This window comes from Macrotis lagotis, chromosome 3 (genome assembly GCF_037893015.1).
Source record: "Macrotis lagotis isolate mMagLag1 chromosome 3, bilby.v1.9.chrom.fasta, whole genome shotgun sequence".
Classification (NCBI taxonomy): domain Eukaryota; kingdom Metazoa; phylum Chordata; class Mammalia; order Peramelemorphia; family Peramelidae; genus Macrotis; species Macrotis lagotis.
In genome coordinates this window covers 163,175,614-163,197,814 of record NC_133660.1, presented here as the reverse complement: position 1 = coordinate 163,197,814, position 22,201 = coordinate 163,175,614, and the positions used below count along the sequence as shown (strand labels likewise).

The following is a 22,201-nucleotide window of genomic DNA, read 5'->3' as shown; positions in this document are numbered from 1 at the left end:
CTCCCTCCATAGTTCTTAAGAGAGATTTTCAGGGGATCCCGGTATCACTTCTTCTGACCCCTTTGTGAGTGATTGCCCTATATGAGTTCTCCATAAGACAATCTTTTTGGCAAGGGTACCTTTGACTTCGAACATTACCAGAACGTCATAGTTACTACATCTGTAGTAACATTTGAATACTTAGCAATTTAGCTGGAAAAAAGACCTCAGTATCTGGCATGTCAGGTGATCTTCAGAATCTTCCTAAAACAGAGTTAGAATTTGAGAGTTCATGAACTACAAATCAGCAAGTTTGTAGCCCCAAGCTATCTATAGAAGTGAGACTGAGATCCTATTTCTGTAGGGTGTACTTTTCTTTTTTTCCAACCAGAAGCACTTATGTATGTATGTATTTGTTTGTTTGCTTATTCATTCATTCATTTGTTCATTTGTTCATTTATTTATTTTTTCGTTTATTTATTTATTCGTCCATCCATCCATCCATCCATCCATCCATCCATCCATCCATCCATTCATTCATTCATCTATCATCTATCTATCTATCATCTATCATCTATCTGTCTGTCTATCTATCTATTTATTTTGCAAGGCAGTGGGGTTAAGTGGCTTGCCCAAGACCACACAGCTAGGTAATTATTAAGTGTCTGAGGTTGGATTTGAACTCAGGTACTCCTGACTCCAGGGCCACTGCTCTATCCACTGCTCCACCTAGCCACGTTATATATTTATTTTTTGTATTTTTTTCCTATTACATGTAAATATAGTTTTCAAAGCAGAGGCATGTATATATAGATGGCATTGTAAGAACGATAGCGATGAAACATACTTTCATACACCTGGAGTGCATTCTCCCACAAATTCATATCTGTGGGAAGAGTGGGCATACACAAATTAAACTAATAGAGAAACCCAGTGAGAAGAATATACCAGTAGGCAACCATAAGTATAGAGTATGCTGGAAGACACACCTGTAGCACCTTTCCTTTTTGAATGGCATCCTTATGATCCTTCTGGGTGTAGAATTTTTTGCTGGTGCAAAAATTCTATAATGCATAGAATTAAGCACAGAACAACAACTTCCTTCCTAGCTCAATTGGCATAACCTTCAACAACCCAGGTCAGCCTAACATGGAAATATACTCAACAGAGTTGTACATGTATAACTATATCAAATTACTCACTGTCACAGGGAAGGAGAAGGGAAGGCAGGGAAGGAGAAAAACGTGAAACTCAAAATGTTACAAAAAGTGAAAGCTGAAATTATGTTTATATGTAATTGGAAAAAGATCAAATATAAAAAAATTGCATTAAAAAAGGGGGGAAAAAAAGAACCCACGTCAGCCCTGAACCACAGTGAGGTATCTGAATAAGTGTAGTTGGGGTTTCAAATGATTATTAGACTTTTAATGAGATGCAATGCTTTAAATTGGGGAATTTTAGTCTAAGATTCTTAGATTATGATCATCTGAGGATAGATTTCAGGGGGAATCTATAAACTTGGATGGAGAAGAAAAAATTTTTTTTTTACTAAACTCTTACTGAAATTTAGCATTTCCTTCAATTATTTAAAAAGTTATTTTGAGAAGTTCGTAGGTTACTAGACTGCCAGGGGAGTTCATCACACACACATATACCCAGAGGTTAAGAACCCGTGGTCTAAAGATCTTTGACCAAAATCTTATTCCAAAGCCTCATTTTGGCTCAGGGTTACCCTGGATCCTTGAAGGTTATTCCAGTAGACTACAAGTTCAGGCAGGTCGGGCAGCTTGCATAGGCTTCAGGTCTGGGCCAAGTAATAGCCTGCCCAAGAAGGCAGCCTATAAGTCCAACCCACATCAGGAGTTTGGCCACTAGGAATGGGTCTTCCTTTGTCCTCAGAAATCCATAAAGTTAACTCACAACTGAGGCACTGGAGTCAGTGAAAGGAGTTAAACAACCAGGATTCCCATCCTTGCTTTGCCACTTAGCAGCTATATGACTGGGCAAAACTTCTTATCTTGTTTTCCTTATCTGTTAAATAAGGGCATTAGACTTGGGAACCAGTAAGTTTATTTTCAACTCTGCATATACAATCATATGATCATGGCTTCTTGAAGACATTATTTTTTATTCTAAATTGTTCTTGATTATTATTTATATTAGGTCTATATAATATATAAATATATAATAGGCCAACAGTAGGTGAAAGTCACTTATCCTCTCTCTCAGTAAATTGTATTAGATGGCCTCTGAGGTTCCTTTACCTTCCTATGATCCTATAACCTCTCTCCATATATATATATATGTATATATATATATATATATATATATATATGTATGTACATATTTGTTGCCTGCCCTGGAGTCAGAAGAACCTGAGTTCATTTAGCCTTTGATGCGTGACTCTGGCCAAATGACTTAATCCTGTTGTCCTCAACTTCTTCTGTACAGTGAGCTGGAGAAGGAAATGGCAAGTATCTTTGCCAAGAAAACCCTAAATGTGGTCCCAACTAATTAATCACCCTTCCAAAAAATAAATTCTTTGTTGTTTTTTTAGGTGTTTTTTTTTTGCAAGGCAGTGGGGTTAAGTGGTTTGCCCAAGGCCACACCTAGACCTTAGGTACTCTTGACTCCAGGGCCAGTGCTCTATCCACTGTGCCACCTAGCCGCCCCCCCCTCCAAATTCTTAACCAAGTTGACTTCCTTAGATGTCTCCTAGAACACCTCCATTCATTTTAGCTTTGTGATGAGAATAGAAATGATTTATAAAAGTGACCAGATCTACCATTATTAAAGCATAGGACTGACCAGTTATCTAAAGTTTCTTCCAGATGTAAATCTATGACAGGAATGACTCAGGCTGGGGTCCAGGGGAGGGAAAGGGTGAAATAGAAATGACTGTGTGGTACAAGACCCAAGACAGATCACACTCAAATTTTCATCACTTAATAATCTGCATTTGCCTTTTACCCAGGATTATCCAGATTATATATATCTTAATATCTATCCAGCCTCATATTTAGACTGAAATAATTTATAATAGATTCATTTTCTGTGTTATCTCAAGTGATCATGGGAAAGTCATTTCTCTGAGCCTCTTTCCTCCTTCTGAATAATAATGACTCTTTTCACCTTATCTCAGAGGGTTGTTATAAGACTCCAATGAGATAATGGATGTAAACTGTTTTGAGTGAGTGTTTGTATATGTGTGTGTTTTTGCAAATGTTAAGATGCCATATAAATATCAGTTTAATTATTTTACTACTTATATGGCTCTAGGAGTAGGCAGATATAAGAGTTTGGGTTATAAAATTATTCAAATCATTCTTAAGATATCCTATACATGAATACTTCCAGGTTTCTCATTTTTCTGAAGTTGGCATAGAATTTTCTATTTTTTCAAGATTTATGTATATGTCCTCTTCAAAGCATTTGCATATTCTAGCAAATTTCTTGGTTGCAGGTGTACAGAAGTGTCTATAATCTGTTGTGATCATGCCTCAGAAATCTTATCCAGCTAAGCAGAGAAAAAGGACAAATTAAAAGTGAGTCAGATAGGCAGCAGTTCAGCCTTGCATAATGCCCATGTTCAGGATTTTTTCTGCTGGAGGGGTCCTGCCAGGAACTTGATTGCAATGTCTCGCCTACTTACTCACTCTCCCTCCAGCATTAGCGAAGGGAGAAAGAAAATTGCAACTTATTTCTTCTATCTCAGGCATAATATTGATATTTTAACTTGTATCAAGTTCTCCTTTCCCACTCTACCCCGTACCCAAACTGGAAAGATTAAAAAAAAATAAGTCAAGATCCCTGTAACTCATGATTGCTTTGGAGCCTTTCTTTCATCTTGAGGGAAAGAAATATACAAACTAGAAAACGTTCTTATTTCATGTTTTGCTGCTTTTTCAAATTTGGATCCTACGTCTGTTGGCTCATTTATAGATCTGAGGACTTGGATTAAAAAATCCCAACTCTTATTTTAAAGTCTGGTACAAAGTAAGATCCTAATTAATGTTATTGACTTGTCTGCCTTTGCAACCTTAACCTTTATGGATTCGTTTCTTCATCTAAATGAAGAGGGGAGGGTAGACTAGATGACCTTTGAGGTCTCTTCTGGGTCTAATCCTGTGATTCCCAGGTCTATGAAAAGGAAGGTTTTTTTTAAAATTGATAATAATATGATCATTAGTTAAATCACTCTAGTTACAAAAATGCATTGTTTTGCAATCTGATTAATAACAGTTGGGGCAATGCTAGATAGTCATATATCATATACATAGCTTTTCTTTTCTTTCAGTTCTTGCTAAACTACCAAATATAGGTATACAATAATACTGGGTGGATTTTGGTAGCAAATTTATGGGAAGACAAGAGTTGAGCCCTATTTGAGATTTGCAACTCACTAGAGGGAGATCATGGACCTATTTGATTGGTGTTAGTAACATTTTTCTCTAAGATTTAATCAAACTCACTTGCTATCTTGTGACTGAGAAAGTTGGCCGCGGGGCAATTTTTCTTGATTTGATGGGTGTGCGGGTAGACAGGTGCTGGAAGGAAACATTGCAAGTTTCTGAGGGGATCACTGTTGTATTGGACTACAGTTCTTGATTTGATGGGTGTGCGGGTAGACAGGTGCTGGAAGGAAACATTGCAAGTTTCTGTGGGGATCACTGTTGTATTGGACTACAGTTCTTGATTTGATGGGTGTGCGGGTAGACAGGTGCTGGAAGGAAACACTGCAAGTTTCTGAGGGGATCACTGTTGTATTGGACTACAGTTCTTGATTTGATGGGTGTGCGGGTAGACAGGTGCTGGAAGGAAACATTGCAAGTTTCTGTGGGGATCACTGTTGTATTGGACTACAGTTCTTGATTTGATGGGTGTGCGGGTAGACAGGTGCTGGAAGGAAACCCTTCAGTTTCTTTGGGGATCACTGCATTATTATTATTGTTGTTGTATTAGACTACAGTTGTGTCCTTTCAAGCCTGAAATGCTGAAAAAACCGCAGAAATGCAGAAGGAGCAGGTATACTTTAGCATGCTGGCTAATTTCAATTTTCTTCACCATTTTTCTGAGAGATGCACCATAACATGTTTCATATTTACCAACAATTCTGACCTTATTGGTACATTTAGCCATATTGCTAAGTTGCAGGGCCACCGCTTGGAGAGGACAGGGCAGCAGATTCTTTCTTTAAAATATAAATATTTCATTTGTTTTTTAATTATATACAATAGTAGTTTCTACCTATCATTTTTTGGTAAGGTCTTGAATTTTACACTTTTTCCCCCCTCCCTCCTTTCCCTCCCCACAGAAAGCAGTCTGATGATCTTTATATTGTTTCCATGCTTTGCATTAATCAAAATTGAATGTGTTGAGAGAAAAAGAAAACATATCCTTGAAGAAAAATAAGATATTAGAGATAAGAGTATGGTAGATTCTTAACCATGAATCAGGTTGTAGCTCAGACGCAGGCCCTTGTTGGCATTTATCCTCAGACACTTAGTTATTTTCTTTCCTGTATGCTTCACATGTTTCTGGTTCAAGACAAAAGATAAAAAATAAAGAGAAACAGTTACTGCCCTCAGGATGCTTACATTCTATTGGGAATGATAGTGGCAAATACTATTCACCATATAAACACAAAATTTATGCAAAGTGAACACAAAATAATGGTGGGGGAGGAACAAGAGGAGGTGGATGAAGATTGCACTAACTGGAACAAAAGCAGCCAGGGATTCTAAGAAGCAGAAGGAACAAACAAGTTGACTGTATAGAAGACTGCTAAAAGGAAAAAAATAACAGGGACCTATAAATGAGTTTCTAATCTAGTATAACACCAATTTCAAAAGAAACAACTGGCAGAGAACCCAAAAGTCTGACCAGAGAGGCCAGTAAGATAATGCCTATCACTCTCTTTAGGGGTGAATGGTGCAGGTGCCTTGCTTTCTATTTTTATGTTTTATTTTACACATCTTGGCTCAGCATCAGGCACGCTATCCTGAGAGTTCATAAAAAAGAAATTCATTTCTCAGTTTGGGTTCATTCTTGGGTTTTCCCTGGTTATTCGAATATGTTGAACTATTTGGATACTTTCCAAGCATACAAGGGGGCTTCAGGAGATCTCTGATCTCACTGCTGGGGTCTTTCCTTCCCTTCGCTTTAGACTGACCCCTCAGGTCTACTTAAAAACCTTTCCCTGACATGGGGATAACCTTGGCCCTTTCAGACCATGGCCACCGCTGTATAAACTTTGTTTCTACCCATCTGCAGAGACTTCAAGAGCTGGCAACCAGGTGTGCCAGGGATAGGCAAAGTCCTCCCTTCAGACAATTAATGGCCTTGTGACCCTGGACAAATAAATCATTTAGCCTCTCAACCTCAGGGTCCTTGTTCGTTAAAATGAGAAGGATTGTAGTAATCACTTAAGGTCATCCTAGGGATCAAATTAGAGAATATATAAAGTGCTTTGCAAAACTTTTAAAGCTCTAAAAATAAATGTTAATTGTTATTGCAGCCTCCATCTGTTGAGTTCCCCACCAATAGGTTGGCCACAGGTCAGAACTGCTGAGATAAAGGCAAAAGACAGTCAGTCTTCTTTGGCGGTTGGAACCCAGAAACCAGAGAAAACCAAAGGACTGAATGATAAGAGGAGTTAAATGAACAAATAATTACTAACCATCTATTGTACAGAGTATCAAGGACTGAGAATATAAAAGAAAGTAGTTGACTCTTAAATAGGTAAAAAAGTTTAAATGACAAAGGAAAACTGCCCTAGGTTAGACTTGTTTTGCTTGTCATCTGCCCTAGGGATATGAGTCCTGAACTGTCAATCTCCTTTGGTTATAGGAGCCCATTAGCCAGTGAAACCCAAAGGACTGGATAATAGGAGTTAAATGTACAAATAATTATCCACCCATGTATTGTATAAGGTATCACTTAAGGACTGTGGGCAATATAGAAAAGTAGTGGATAAAAATGTGTAAAAAGAAAAACAAAGGAAAAACTGGATTAGGTTAGACTGCTGTTTTGTTTGTCACCTGCTCTTCCTCATCTGAAGGCAGCCTTACTTAGCTATAAAATGGGGTGAAGGATGGGATTAGATAAATATCTCTAAGGTGATTTTTTAATTTTGAAATTTTGATTAAAATACAGTGATAGCTATTGCGACAGAAAAGAGGTCAAAAGGATGAATGTTTATTTCTTCAATAGTTCAGTGATTTGGACTTGGAATTTCAAATAAGACTTGTTTGGAGTTCAGATTCCATTGCTTAATAACTGTGGGATCTTGGGTAAATACCTTATTTTCTCTGAGCTTCTATTTCCTCATGGCCCTGAAGTCACAAGGGCATGAGTTCAAATGTGACCTCTGATACTTATATCTGTGTGATCCTGGGTCACATCCAGGACCATATCCAGCCCTGGTTCATATATGACCACTCATCCCAGATAGCTCAGGAGGAAAAAGTGAGGCTGATGCCTTAGCTCAGCACCCCTCACTCAAATCCAATTCATGTGTTTGTCATGGCATCACCTCCCTGATGTCGTGGTCTTCTTTCATAAGGAAGGACAAACATTAACCTTGGGTTTCTACACCTCCTCGCTCCTCTTGTCTATCTTATGGTTTTTTTATGGCAAGAAAGTACACAAAGAACTAAAAAAAAAAACCCAAAACCATGAGCTTTCATTAATTGCCTATGTGTGATGTCTTGTGCTAGGCAATGGGAGGAGCTACATGATTCCTGCTCTAGGTATTTAAATCTCATGGAATTGATAAGATTTGTGCACAGGCAAATATAATAAAAATAAGAAGGACCATGAGAAAAATACAGAGAGCTGGGAACAAAGATAAAGGGAGAACTCAGTTGAGCCAGGAGTTGGGGACCAGAAGTAGTGAGTGGAAAGTTGCAGAGGCAAATTTGAGAAAATAAGGAAACCAAAAATCTCACCTTTCTTTGGATAATCTTTTATTGATAGGCATAGTGAACTGATCAGTGTTCAGAAGATGGAAAATTACATGGTCCTCCCCTCAGGGAGCTTATGGTCCTGGAATGGAAGAGATGTTAACTCATAGAGCATCTACACAAGGTGTAGGGGAAAGGATTAAACAAAGCAACAGGAGGGCATTCCAAGAGGGTGCGATCAGTTAGCTGGGAGGACTAGGGAGGATCTTATGGAAGCAAAGTTATCTGGTCCAGGTCTTGAAAGAAGGAAAGAATATCAGTTCAACTAATGGCTGCTCAATATACAGAATAACTTTTAACAGAGCTATCCTATAGTGGAATGGAAATTTTTTTAGGTATTTTTTGCAAGGCAAATGGGGTGAAGTGGCTTGCCCAAGGCCACACAGCTAGGTAATTATTAAGTGTTTGAGAGCGGATTTGAACCCAGGTACGCCTGACTCCAGGGCCCACGCTTTATCTACTGCGCCACCTAGCCGCCCCATTGGAATGGAGATTTTCAAGTAGACTGACTGGACCCCAGTTTCTTTGTCACAGAGGGTTGACAGATTTTTGGGTGGGTGGGGGAGGTCTGTGAATTTGGATGGGGGGAAAAATTACATCTTTTATTTCAGTTAAATTGATTTTTTTAAGGTAGTTTAAGCATGTGAAAACTTTATTTTTAGAAGAGATCCTTAGGCATTAGCCAAATGACAGAGGATCCATGGTGCCAAAAAACTCAAGAACCCCTGAGAGCCAGCCCTTCCGACACTGCAATGCTGTGATTCTGTGGGATTAGGGAAAGTCCTCCTAGGGGCTGGGGGCTGGGCCTTGAGGAAGTGGGGCAGTGTGTCAGTAGGTCATGATGCAGAAGAGCTAAGGAGGAGTTAGGGGCACCACATGAGTTAAGGTCGGGATGTGGCAAAATGGGGACAATAGTGTTTAAGGGATGCCATCTAGTTACTACAGAATGAATCATGGAGAATTAGAAGAGGGGGAGAGATTGCAGTGGTGCTTAGGTAAAGGTTTTGGGAAGATGTGGTTTAAATGCAATTTAAGTCAGAAGAATTTGAATAGAGAAGATATAATATAGACTGTATTAAAGCTTTCTTGGAACTAGTTGGAAAATAATGACTAGGGTCAAACAATTGTGGTGGAGACTGTTGAGAAATCAAGGTTATTGGGAGAGTGGAATCAGATCCTAGAGAACCCTAGTTTAAAAAAAAAACGCTGATGTGTTGTGTTTTTTTTGTTAGTGTTTTTTTTTTTTTAAGTTTTTTTCTGCAAGGCAGTGGGGTTAAGTGGCTTGCCCAAGGCTACACAGCTTGGTAATTATTAAGTGTCTGAGGCCCGATTTGAACTCAGGTACTCCTGACTCCAGGGCTGGTGCTCTATCCACTGCACCACTTAGCTGCCCCTCCCTGCTCCCCCTCCCTGCTGCGTTTTGATGTTAACTATCATTCATTTCCAAATATATTCTTTTTTGTCCACTCTGCTAGCTACTGCTTATAACAAAGACTTTTAATTTTAAAAATGGAGAAAAAAAAATGAGTTCAGTAAAATCAACCACATCCACTAGTATATTCTATCTTTCACCCTTAGTCCACTACCTCTGGAATGAAGGGAAAGAGGTGAATTTTCTTAACTTTTTTTTTTTAGGGTACCATGCTTGAATTACACTGCTGTCTTGTATTATTTAGTTCTTTCCATTTACAGTGCTGTCATGAATGTTGTTTTCCTGGTTTTGTTTGATTCCCTGTGTTAGTTTATATATCTTTCCATGCTTCTTTGAGTTTTTATTATTTGCTAAGTGTAGTAGTATATTTTAATTTTTTATTATGTTTCATAATTCTCTTAAATTCATGTAACCCAATTTGTTTGGCCATTCTGCAGTTGATAAGTACTTTGAATACAATTCTCTATTGCATAAAAATGTTGCTATGAATATTTTTTTGTGTTTGTAGGATATTTTTTTCCCTGTATTTAACCTTGCGGTTCTAAGCTTAGGAGAAGAGAATCTTGGGCCAAAAGATGGACATTTTAGGTATTTTTAAAAAACTTAATTCTAATTTTTGTCCAAAATAGTTGGACCAGTTCACAGTTCATTATTAGTTTATGTGTGTGTATATATATATATATGAATGAAACTATGTATATTGTTTTTTGTAGCCCCTCTGGCATTTTGACTGTATCTTTCTTTTGCTGTCTCTTTGTTAATTTGCTGAGTTTGAAGTGAAACCTTAGAGATATTTTGATTTGCATTTCATGTATTATGAAGTGGTTTAGATCCCTTTATGCTTGTTAATAGATTGCATTTCTTTTTTTTTCTTTTAAAGGTTTTATTCCTGTACCTTGATATCCCTTATTTAAATTCACTGGGAATTGGCCTAGTCCTAGATGTTTGTGTTAGTTACCTTTATATTTTAAGCAGAGTCCTTATTATTATTAGATGTTTTATACAAATAATTTTTTCCAGTCAACAATTCTCTTTGCTATGCTAGATGCATTGATTTTGGATCAAAGCCTTTCAATTTCATGTAATTAAGATGACTTCTTTTATTAATTTGTGATCTCCTTTTCTTTTTTTTTTTTTTAGGTTTTTGCAAGGCAAATGGGGTTTAAGTGGCTTGCCCAAGGCCACACAGCTAGGTAATTATTAAGTGTCTGAGGTTGGATTTGAACCCAGGTACTCCTGACTCCAGGGCTGGCGCTTTATCCACTGTGCCACTTAGCCCCTGTGATCTCCTCTTACCCTTGTTTTGTTAAATTGGCTCCCTCTAACTAGGGAAGATAATCAACTGACCTTGGGTCTTTTCAAATTTTTTCTGTGACTTTTACATTCAAGGCACTTATCTGTTTTGAACTTATTGAATAGGGTGTTATGCTGGTTTAAATTTCTTTTTAGCCAAACTACTTTACAGATTTTTCAGCAAATCTTGTCAAGAGAGGAGTTATTCCCCAACCTAAGTAGATTATATGTTTGTTCTTGGGTTTATGAAACATTAGGTTTATGAGAGAGAACCTTTATTTCTCTGTCCCACAGAGTGTTAAATGTATCTTCTGAGACTTTAGAAGTATGTTTGAGTCAGGTAACGGATCTAATAATGGCGATGTGAGAACCTTAACTTTTTATATGTTATGTATATTGTTTTGTATTAAGTCCCTTAATGGAATCTGTGGTTTCACATTTTCTCCATTTTCAGTTATCTCTGTATTATCTATGAGTGTACTTAAATAAATGGTTTTTGAATGAATGAATGTTTATTCACTCCGAATTCCTTATGATATTTGAAAAAAATGAATTTAAATAGCTTTATAACATAAACAATGTGGGTATTACCATCAACATAAATATATATCATAAAATATGTTTTTTAATGTTATAGCAGTTTATAGTATAGCAGTTATAGTAAGAATATAGAACTTAAGGTTCTTTTTAAAATTTCCTCATCAGATTTATATCTTTCATATTTGTCATTCTTTACTGCCAATTGAATTAACATTTTGCCACATTATTTTGATCTTAGCCTAGCTTTTCAACCAGTTACCCACTCCTGGGGGTATATCAGCTGACATGGTGCTGGAAGCTTGCAAACTCATTTTAATACCATTCTGGGTAGAGTATAATTAAGAAGGAAGGGAAATTGGGCTTTGAAGTACATGAGTTTTTTTCCCTACAGAACAGCTAATGATTTTTAAAAATTCTCTTTTGGATCATTCACAATACTACTCAGTGGTTTGCTTGTATTGGTAGCTGGCAGCACATTGAATGAGTATTTCATTCATATACTCACTGGTGATTTGGGTTTGCTGCTAGAGAGCTGTGTTGACCTTGATTCTTCTCTCAAAGGATGGATTTTTACAGTCTTAAGCAAAATGATAACCCAGTTACCATGCCCCCATCATGAAAAGTGATTTTTATTTTTTCAATTTAATTTTTTCAATGAATTGAAAATCTTCTCTCCCCCAAAAGAAAAAATAAAACCTTTGTAACAGATATTCATTATGAAACAAAACCAATGGCACCTTGATCAGAATATGTCAAATGTGTTTCTTTTTTGTGGGGGAGGAGGTGTTAAGTATTTTATCACCAGTTCTCTACAATTCAGGCTTTAATTTCATTGATCAAAATTCTTAAGTTTCTTAGAGTTGTTTGTAAACAAAGAGTTTTTCAACATGTGTTTACTTTAAATCATTATTTAAGAATCTTGATGAGTGTTCCAAGTAGCTGCATTGAGGTTCTTGACACACATAGGTTCCTCTTTTATCAGAGATGCAGCTGTCTGGAATCCTTTCTCTTCCTAAAAGGTAGACTTCAGTTTAATTCAATGAGCATTTATTAAAAAGCTTACTATTTCAGGTCATCTGCTAAGTGGTGAGGACACAAATAAGAAAAAGATGGTCCCTGCTCTCAAGGAGTTTACAATCTAATAGAGTAAGATAGCAAACAAAAGGAAACTGGAAAGGGCAGGGTTTGAGGGGTTGGATGGGGGGGGGGGTACCTGTGTAGGAACATCTTGTTCCACAAAGTTGAGACCAAGCAGAGCTGCATATGCAAAGTCATGGAGTGAGCTGCAGAGAATCAATCCCAAAGTTGATCTGAACGGTTTGAGAATAAGACTGGAGGACTTGTCCCACAAGGAATCCTAGCCGATTAAACTCTAGTGATAACTGAACAAATAGGTGACTGCCCTGGACATGGCAGATCTTCAAAGGATGGAGAGGAGAGATGGAAAAAGGGCGCTGCTTTTAACCACTGAGCTCTGCCCTTCTGTGGCTGACTAATGGGGTGGCACTGACCCCAAGAGGAAGGAGACTGTGACACGAGAGGGCAAGTGGAAATGTAACAGGGCAGAGCAAAACTTCAACCTGAGCCAAAGTGATCCCCAAATCAGGTATGTCCTAAACAAGTGTCTCCAGTGATGGGAATGTGGCAGAGGGTTCAGTCAAGTTAAAATTCATTGACTTCGCTTTTTTTTAAAAGAGGCTTTCTAGAAGGATGGAGTAGTAGGGAGAAATTGATAAAAGGAGGAGAACCTGGTTTGGATGAGGCTGATGATGATGATGAGGAAGAGGAGGAGGAGAATGTCTGAGATAAAAGACATCCTTCCTGTGACTTAAAGAGCCTCATTCATTGAGGAGACAATATGCAAAAAATATGTGCCACAAGTTATTAACAAGATGAAAAGGAAATTCTTGATTGAGGAAAGACACTTGAAATAAGAGTGTAGGAAAAGTTTTCCTCAGAAAGTATTAGGAAAGACTTCTCCTAGGAAGAGGGATTTTATCTAGGTCTTTGAAAGAAGTCAAGAAGAAATGAGGAACAAGGACATTCCCATGCATGGAGGACAGTTAGGGAAGAGCAACAAGGATGCCTTTGTCACACTACAGAGAAGAGTGAGTGGGGGAGGTTTAAGATAAAAGACTGGATGTCTTTCAGAGTGAGTGGGACAAATCATGAAGGGTTTTGAACACCAAATGAAGGAATTAATAATTGTTTCTGGGGGTGATAGGGAGTCATTGGATTTTATTGAAATAGAGGATCGGGATGCCACTAGACTTTATTGAGTGATGGCATGACATCCTCACACACATGGCCAGCTGAATGGAGGTCTTATCCATTTTGGGGGGTGATTATCTCATGGCAGATGACTCCCATGAATGTTATATATTACATATCTGAAACCCTGACTGTTGAACGCTAGCCTGTCTAGATGATTCTTGTTGGCCAATTCCTTCCAGATGACTCACCCATTGAATTGCAAATTCAATATTCCATCAACTAGAACTGTTTATTTCCACCTTTCAATTCTTCAAACTTGCCACTTTTTAAAAAAAAAATTTTTAGATTTTTTTTAATTATTAAGAGTCTAAGGCTGGATTTGAACTCAGGTACTCCTGACTCCAGGACCGGGCCACCTAACCACCCCTGCCACTTTTTGTTGACGATGCCACTAACCTCCTAGTCACTTGAGTTCACGTAGTCATTCTTGATTCTCTTTGTGCATCCTCTATATCCCATAATTTATCAAGTTTTATTGATTCTGCCCCTGCAAAATCCCATGCATCCATCCTCTTACCCATACAGTTACTACTGCAGTTCAAGTCATAATTACCATTCTGTTAGAAACACATCATAATAGTTTTTCTTCACTCAGGTCTGACCTTAGCTGGACAGTTTGAGTAATAGCCTCACAACTGGTCTCCCTGTCCCTTGGAATTTTTTGACCAATGGGTCTTCCACAAGTTTTCCAGGTAGCTATCCCAAAGCACAGGTTTCTTCCTTGCCTAAGGAAGAACTTTCCTAATCCTTTTCAGATAAAAATGCAAGCTCTTCAGTCTGTCCTTTAATGCCTTCAAAAATCACAGGATAGTCCAATCATTTGAATTTCTAACTGCTGCATAAATTGAGGACTACATCCCTCTTTCTTTTCCATTTGTGGAGTGTGCACCTTTCTTTTCTTTGCCTCTCAGAATCCCAACCTTACTTCCAGGTTCTTCACAGATACTACTTTTTTTTTGTTTTTTTAATTTATTTTTATTAAAGATATTGTTTGAGTTTTACAATCCCCCCCCCATCTTACTTCCCTCCCCCCCACCACGGAAAGCAATCTGTCAGTCTTTACTTTGTTTCCATGTTGTACCTTGATCCAAATTGGGTGTGATGAGAGAGAAATCATATCCTTAAAGATGAAACAAGAAGTCTAAGAGGTATCAAGATCAGACAATAAGATATCTGTTTTTTTCCAAATTAAAGGGAATAGTCCTTGCACTTTGTTCAAACTCCACAGCTCCTTATCTGGATACAGCTGGCACTCTCCTTTGCAGACAGACCCAAATTGCCCCCAATTGTTGCACTGATGGAATGAGCAAGTCCTTCAAGGTTGATCATCACCCCCATGTTGCTGTTAGGGTGTACAGCGTTTTTCTGGTTCTGCTCATCTCACTCAGCATCAGTTCATGCAAATCCCTCCAGGTTTCCCTGAAATCCCATCCCTCCTGGTTTCTAATAGAAATTGGAGGACATTTACTTGATTTCCAATTCTTTGCCACTACTACAAACAGGGCTGCTATAAATATTTTTGTACAAGTAATGTTTTTACCCTTTTCATCATCTCTTCAGGATATAGACCCAGTAGTGATATTGCTGGGTCAAAGGGTATATGCATTTTTGTTTCCCTTTGGGCATAGTTCCAAATAGCTCTCCAGAAGGGTTGGATGAGTTCACAGCTCCGCCAACAGTGTAATAGTGTCCCAGATTTCCCACAACCCTTCCAACAATGATCATTATCCTTCCTGGTCATACTGACCAATCTGAGAGGTGTGAGGTGGTACCTCAGGGAAGCTTTAATTTGCATTTCTCTAATAATTAATGATTTAGAGCATTTTTTCATATGGCTATGGATTGCTTTGATCTCCTCATCTGTCAGGTATTACTTTGTACAGGAAGTTTTTCCCAATTTTGTTGGTGCTTTCTTTTTCCCTCAAACTACATGGTGTGGACTTCTTCCCAACTCCCTGTTACTAAGAATGAAAGCTCTTTTGGGGTAGAAACTTTTGTTTTCTTTTCCTAATATTCCTAGCACATAGGGAAGTCCTTAAAGGTTATTTTGCCATGGACAAGAAAAGATTTTAAGAGACAGATTATAGAGGTTTTGTGGTCTTAGGCATTGGAAACAACTTATACAAATTCATGGAATTAAGAGTTCTGTAGATGTGCAGGTCTTTTTTTAGTATATTAGTAGTAGTTTTAATTTAGGGTGAAGAATTTGAAGATTTGAAGTAACATAGTCTACATAGTCTGGAATGATAGAACATAAGATTATAGATTTAAAGCTGGGAGGGACTGTAAAGGCCATTTATCAAGTCTAATAACTTCATTTTACAGATGAAACTGAGGTTGATAATTAAGTGACTTGCCTAAAGTCTCACATATAAAAGAGATGGAATTTGAACCAGCCTGGGGAGGTGAATGGAGGCCTATGATTTTGCATCTGTACCATGGATGTTTGAAACCTATGTTCAGTGCCTTCAAGAGAGGCTCATTTAATATATCTGCAGTAGAGAATCACTGGCAGTTTTTGACTAGTGTAGTAACATGGCCAGATTTTGTGCATTAGGAAGGTTAGTTTTGACACTTGGAGACAGGTGAACCACTGGGAGACTATTATTGTAATAGTCCAGATGAGGCAAGGTGAGCATCTGAACTCCAGGTTGCTGATAGAATACTGGGATAATAGGATTTAGACGCTAATTGGATCCTGTGAGCTAATGCATAGGGAGGTAGTGGAAGAATAAAGAGTCTAAAATGATAAGCTTTTAAAAATCTGAATGACTAGGAAGATGGTACAGACAAAAGAAGGTTAGAAGAATAGGGTTTTTTTGTTTTGGGGGGATTTTTTTTTTTGGTTTGTTTGTTTTTGAAGGAGGAAAGCATGATTTTCCATTTTAAACCTGTTGAGTTAGAGGCACCAGTGGTGAACAGATGTCCAGATGGGGCTCTCCAGTAGGCAGTTGGAATTGTAGGACTTGGGAAAGGAGAGATGAATTAGGAGATAGAAAAATGATAATTGTAAACATGGGAATAGAAGGGTAGTAGAGAAGAAAAGATTGTCAAAACTGGAGTAGAGTTTTTGAGAAAGAAACTGGGATAGGCAAATGAAGAGGAGTCAATAAAAGAGATCCAAAAAGTGGTCAGACTGATGAGTATTAAGAAGGAAGTAATGGCCAATATTGTCAAATGTTTACAGGAAGGTCAGAGGATGAGGATGAGAAAAGGCCACCAAGCCTGGACTTTGTCAGTATTGGCTAGAAAGAAAACTTTTAAAGCATTTTGATAGGATTCCTTGCTTCATAGTTTATGCTTTGCTAGGTTTTCTCTTTAATAGACTATTCCCTCCATGAAACCCAACTTTGATTTTTAGCAAGCACCATTTATTTTTCATTTAAGAAGCATTTATTTTGTTTCCTTTCTTTTCCCAACCCCCATTGAATAAAATAATAAACACACAACAAAACCCTTTGTTACAAATACCTAACTTTCAAGCAAAACATATTTCCAGATTGGTCACATCAAAAATTATTCTTGCATCATAATTCCTCCACTTTTTGAGCTTGGTCATTGTATTGGTCACTCATCATTGCATTGGTCAGGGTTCTCAAATCTTCCAAAGTTGCTTGTCTTTACTTATGAAAATTGCCTTCTTGGTTCTGCCCACTTTGCTCTGGATCAATTCTTTTTTCATTTCTTACAGCACAGTAATATTCCATTGTGCTCAAAAATTATAATTTATTTGGCCATTTCCCTAAATGCTATGCATTTCAACAACCTATACACTTTTATTTATTTGTTTGTTTATTTATTTTTAGGTTTTTGCAAGGCAAATGGGGTTAAGTGACTTGCCCGAGGCCACACAGCTAGGTAATTATTAAGTGTCTGAGGAGGATTTGAACTCAGTTACTCCTGACTCCAGGGTCAGTGCTCTTAGCCACTGTGGCTAGGGCTAAGGGCCCTCCAACCATACACCTTTAAACACTGCTACTTGTACTGTTCCTCACTGAGATTCTTTTGCCTCAACTTATCCATGTTGAAGTTGGAGTTGAGTTGTATTCATTGAATGCTGGTACAGGTGTCAGGAATCTGGGCAAAGCATTCCGAGTCTAAAACTACAATAAGTTTTTAGTCGTCTGCTTGTTATGTTTTCCTTCTCTGACCCCAGGAGACAACTGTATTTTACAGGTGGTGAGACAACCTTGTTTTAGTAACTCTGACCTCCCCTGTCCTCCCCAGACCATCTCTAACCTAGAGACTCTTTGTTTTGTGGTTGGTTTCCCTCACCTCCCAGGATACTCCTCCTTCCCTGCTATCTATCTTGCATCAGAAAAGGTTTTTCTTTGACCACATTTCAAAATAGTAGATAATCATAAATTGAGTTGAAGAAGTGGATGTGGTTTGATTACCTTTACTGTCTAAATTTGGTTAAAAGCCAACAGTTCTTCTGGAACGTAAGGGATTATAATGAAGGACCTTAGAGATTGCTTAGTCCAATTTTCTCTTTTTTTTTTTTTTTCCCAGTTGAAGTGGCTGAACCTCCCTAGGGCAGGTAGGTCTTGGGAACTTCCTCAGGGCTACCTGGCTGAACTCTCTGGGTAGAGCCCAGACTAGCTCCTTGCACCATCTTGAAAACATGATCAGACATAGCATTATACTAAGGAAGCTAATAAAGAAGAAATGATAGATGGGAATTTGAAAATGATAAAATGGTAAGCAGTGAAGGAAAACAACCTTCTCATGCACAACCCTTCAGATTGACTGGCATTAAGCTTATGATAATCATCTGTCAACCTTGTCTGAAGACTCTGGTTGACTCTGGTGTAAAGTACGTCTTCTCTTTTGGCATTGAAAGGCCTCCACAATCTTATCCAGAATATTTGTGTATTATTCCCCCCAAGTAGGGGTCGTTTACTTGGAATGCTCTTGTGTCAACTCCATTTTTTAGATCCATCATCCCTCCCTTCAAGGCCCCTGGTTGTTGCCCCCCCCATCACTTTTTTTTTGTTTTTTAATGTATCTTTTCTGTTTACTTCTCTGTGAACATGTTAGATACTCCTAGCAAAATATAAAAGCTTTTTGAGGGCAGGAGTATTTGATTTTTTATATTTGTAACCACAGTATCTAGGTGCATAAGGGTGAGGTTGGTCAGAAAGTGTCTTAAGAAGTCCCAAGTTTGAATTCAGATACCATCTATATAACTTTGACCTTCAATTTTCTTGTTTTACAATGGGATAATAATGGTGCCTGTTTCACAGGGTTATGGTAGGAAATGCTTTTTTGCATGTCTCAAAGTTATTATATACTATTGATATTTATATATTTTTCTATATCATTATTAAAATTGTTATTAAATAATCTAGACACTAGAAAAGATATTTGGAATTAGGTGCTTCTGAGGGGAATCTCGAAATGATTTTGATACAATGGATTGATTTAGAATAATGTTTCTTGAGTTCTGTTAAAGATAATATTTTCTAGATTTAAAAGTATTGAACCACATGTATGTTTTTAATATTGCCTAACGAGGATAACATCATTAACCAATTAGGTGCTTTTTTTCCTCCTTTGGCTTTTGTCAGGGAGAAAAATTTGCATATCTCTAATTATAGTCATTTGATAAAAATACTGCCAGGGCTTGACATAATATTAATTCAGATTTCCAAAAATACTAAATTTCCTTCCTCAATTGAGTTTCCTCCAACTGGTCATTGATTTAAATTACATAGTAAAAGGCTACAATTTTGGAATGGCTCTTCCCCTCCCCCCCTTAGGAATGCCCATTATTCTATACAATGAAAAAGCAAAGCTTTCTTGAGAAATAGATTGGAAACATTTTTTATCTGGGAAAATAGTGGATGATAATAGAATTCTTGCAGAAATGATTTATTTTTGTTTTCTACAAAGAGATTGAGAAGAAACAATTTCAATCCTGTGCTGATCTTTAATGGTTTGGGTTTTTTTTTTTGTTGTTGTTTTTTGAAAATGGAAGCAGGTTTAATGTGGTTTTTTTTTGAGTGATTGTCACTAAAGAAAAATTTAAGAGAAGAGTGAAAGCCTATTAAGCAAATTGACCAGTTAGAGTTCTGATAAATGCAGAAACAAATTTGAATAAGCTAATTTTGTCCATTAGTGTGCTTTTAAACCAATCTAATTGTTTTGATCTAGTTATATTCTATGAGGTTTATTCAAATTGACTATAAAATCAACTTTGGGACTTTTTATTGGACTACCAGTTTAGAAATCTGATTTTTAAAAAAAGCACATTTTTAAGACTAATCTAAGTAAAACATTTGCTACTAATTTAGTATTTTTAAACTGACCATAGAGGTGTGTTTCCTGAAATATGGCTTCTAAGAAGAAGCATTGAGGGTGTTCTAAGTAAGACGTGGTATATCTTACCAGTTTTAGTTCAGATGTGCTTGAGAAGTTTCATTTGTAATCTAGTGTCATTGATAGAATCACTGTAGCTAAGACTGGTGGATGCTGCAAAATTTTACACTTTAGAAAGCCTAGGGAATTGAGAAGTCTGTACCCATATGAGTGGCTGCCAGGGTTTGACAGGGAAACCCAGTGTTAGGCCAAATTCTATGTGTAAAAGCTGGGCAGATTTGATCACTAAAGAAAATCTGTTTTTGCAGGTTTGCATTCACTTCCAAGATAGAGAACTCTGGCAAAGTTGGTTAATGGATTTTCAACATTTTCAGGTTAGGGTTCCTTTTGGAAGATGCCCGACACTTATAGGGGAAAGGATCAGTGGGAGGCCTGGAGTATTAGGTTTGTTGGACTATAATAGATGGAGAGGTAGAATGGACCTTAGAGAGGTCCTGGAGTCCATTTTATAAATGACCTTAGGAGATTTAAGATCAACTATCCAGAAAATGAGTGTCACAGGTCCTCTCAGGTCCTTGGGTCCTTGACTCTAAATCCAGCTCTACTCTTGTGATGTGCTTGGATTTTAATTGTGTGTTTATTTAAATTCTGCCTTGCCAGGTTCTGAATAGATACCCTTGAAGTCAGATTAAGTCTAATTTATAATAATTCTATAATGTATTTAGCTCTTTTTTGTCAAAACAAAGAGACCCTAAGACTTTTTTGAGAATTTATTTACTTGTGTTTTACTTCCTTTGATATGTGATAATTTTGAAAATTCCAAAAATGTTGTCTCCATCACTGTGTCCTACGAGGATGTTTCAGGTATCAAGTGGGAAGAGAATAGCATGAGGATGATGTTCACATTCCCAAAGATGTTTTCCTTGAGTTAGTCATTTTTTTCCTATTTCCAGATTATTGCTTCATATTTGAAAAATAAGGGAAAAACCCCAACAATCCTTTCCTTTAAACTTTTGGATAGTATAATTTAATTGTCTTAACATCTGTTGAATGTTAAAAAAAAACAACTCTGGCTAGGTTAACTTAAAATTGTCCATCCAAATGCTGGCCAATTTTTCTTCTTGCTTGATTCTAACATCCACTTCCTCCTTCCTTTCATCTTGATGTGGCTTCAAGGTCTTTAGATTTCTTTCTGGGTTTTAATACAGGCAAGATTTTGACAATAGGACTGCTTGTGTTTGGAACAGATTCTATCTAATATAGAATGCATGAATCTATAGTATACAGAATGACACTAGTACCCATAATAGTATAGTTACATAAAACAATGAATTTTATCAGTTTGATTCTACAAAATTTATTTTTTTATTTTTAAAGTTTAATTGATGCCTTTTGTCACTACATCACAATCATTTAAGATTGTTGACTTTGCAAATGGAAATCTGGTCCTGGATGCTGGTCTGTCATTTCCCATCTGGGTAACCTTTGGCAGTAACAACTCCAGGCCTCAGTCCTCCTATTTTGTAAAATGAGGAGGTTTGAGTGGCCACAAATGTTCTCTTTCCTTTCTTTCTCCCCTTCTCCCTCAACAAATATTAAGTGCTGGGAATTCAGAAACAAAAAAGAAACTATCCCTGTCCTCAGGACTTCTATTACTGTGGGCAGAAATGATACAACATATATCCAGGTATGGAAATACAAAGTGATTTCAGGAGGGAGGGAGCACTTAAAATGGAGGGAAAGAAAAGCAGCAGCAGGAGAAGAATCAGGAAGATTCTTGTGTTGACTCTTGAAGGAAACTAGATATCTTTATTTTTCATTTATTTTATTAAATCAAATTTTTTTTCAAATGAAGATCTATCTTATCTCTCTTCCACCTACTTTCCCTCTACCTTGATTTCCCTCAGTGAGAAAGCAAGAAAAACAAAGCTGTCTAGAGAAGTAAATACCCACTTTGGTCAGTTCTCTTTTAGGAAATGGGTAACAAACATGTTTTATCTTCAGTCTCCTGGAATTGTAGTTGGTCACATAGTATTGATCAGAATTTCTAAGTCTTTCAGGGTTCTTTGTCTTTACAACACAATTCTTAACGTATAAATCACTCTCCTGGTTCTGCTTACTTCACTCTGCATCATTCAGTTCATAGGAATCTTCCAGGATTTCTCTGAAACCCTTCATCATTCCAAAGAGTTCAATAATCTTCCATCACATTCATATATTATTATTTATTGAGATATTCCCCTACTGAAAGAGACCCCCTCACTTTTAAATTATTTGTCATCACAAAAAAAAAAAAACTACCAAAGATTTTTTCTTTTTCTTCTGATCTCTTTGAGGTATAGACCTAGTAGCTACCCTATTGGGTCAAAGAGCATGCAATTAATAGTTTTCTGGTGTT

The 22,201-nt window shown here is 37.3% G+C and overlaps 1 protein-coding gene across 1 annotated transcript in view; it reads left to right on the top strand.

Moving 5' to 3' along the window:
• The window catches only part of KIT (KIT proto-oncogene, receptor tyrosine kinase), a 198,920-nt gene that overhangs the window by 108,575 nt on the left and 68,144 nt on the right, over positions 1-22,201 (top strand). The window contains exon 3 of the mRNA XM_074231582.1: positions 17,995-18,022. Coding sequence (XP_074087683.1) covers positions 17,995-18,022 — 28 coding nt within the window. The remainder of the gene's footprint in view (positions 1-17,994; positions 18,023-22,201) is intronic.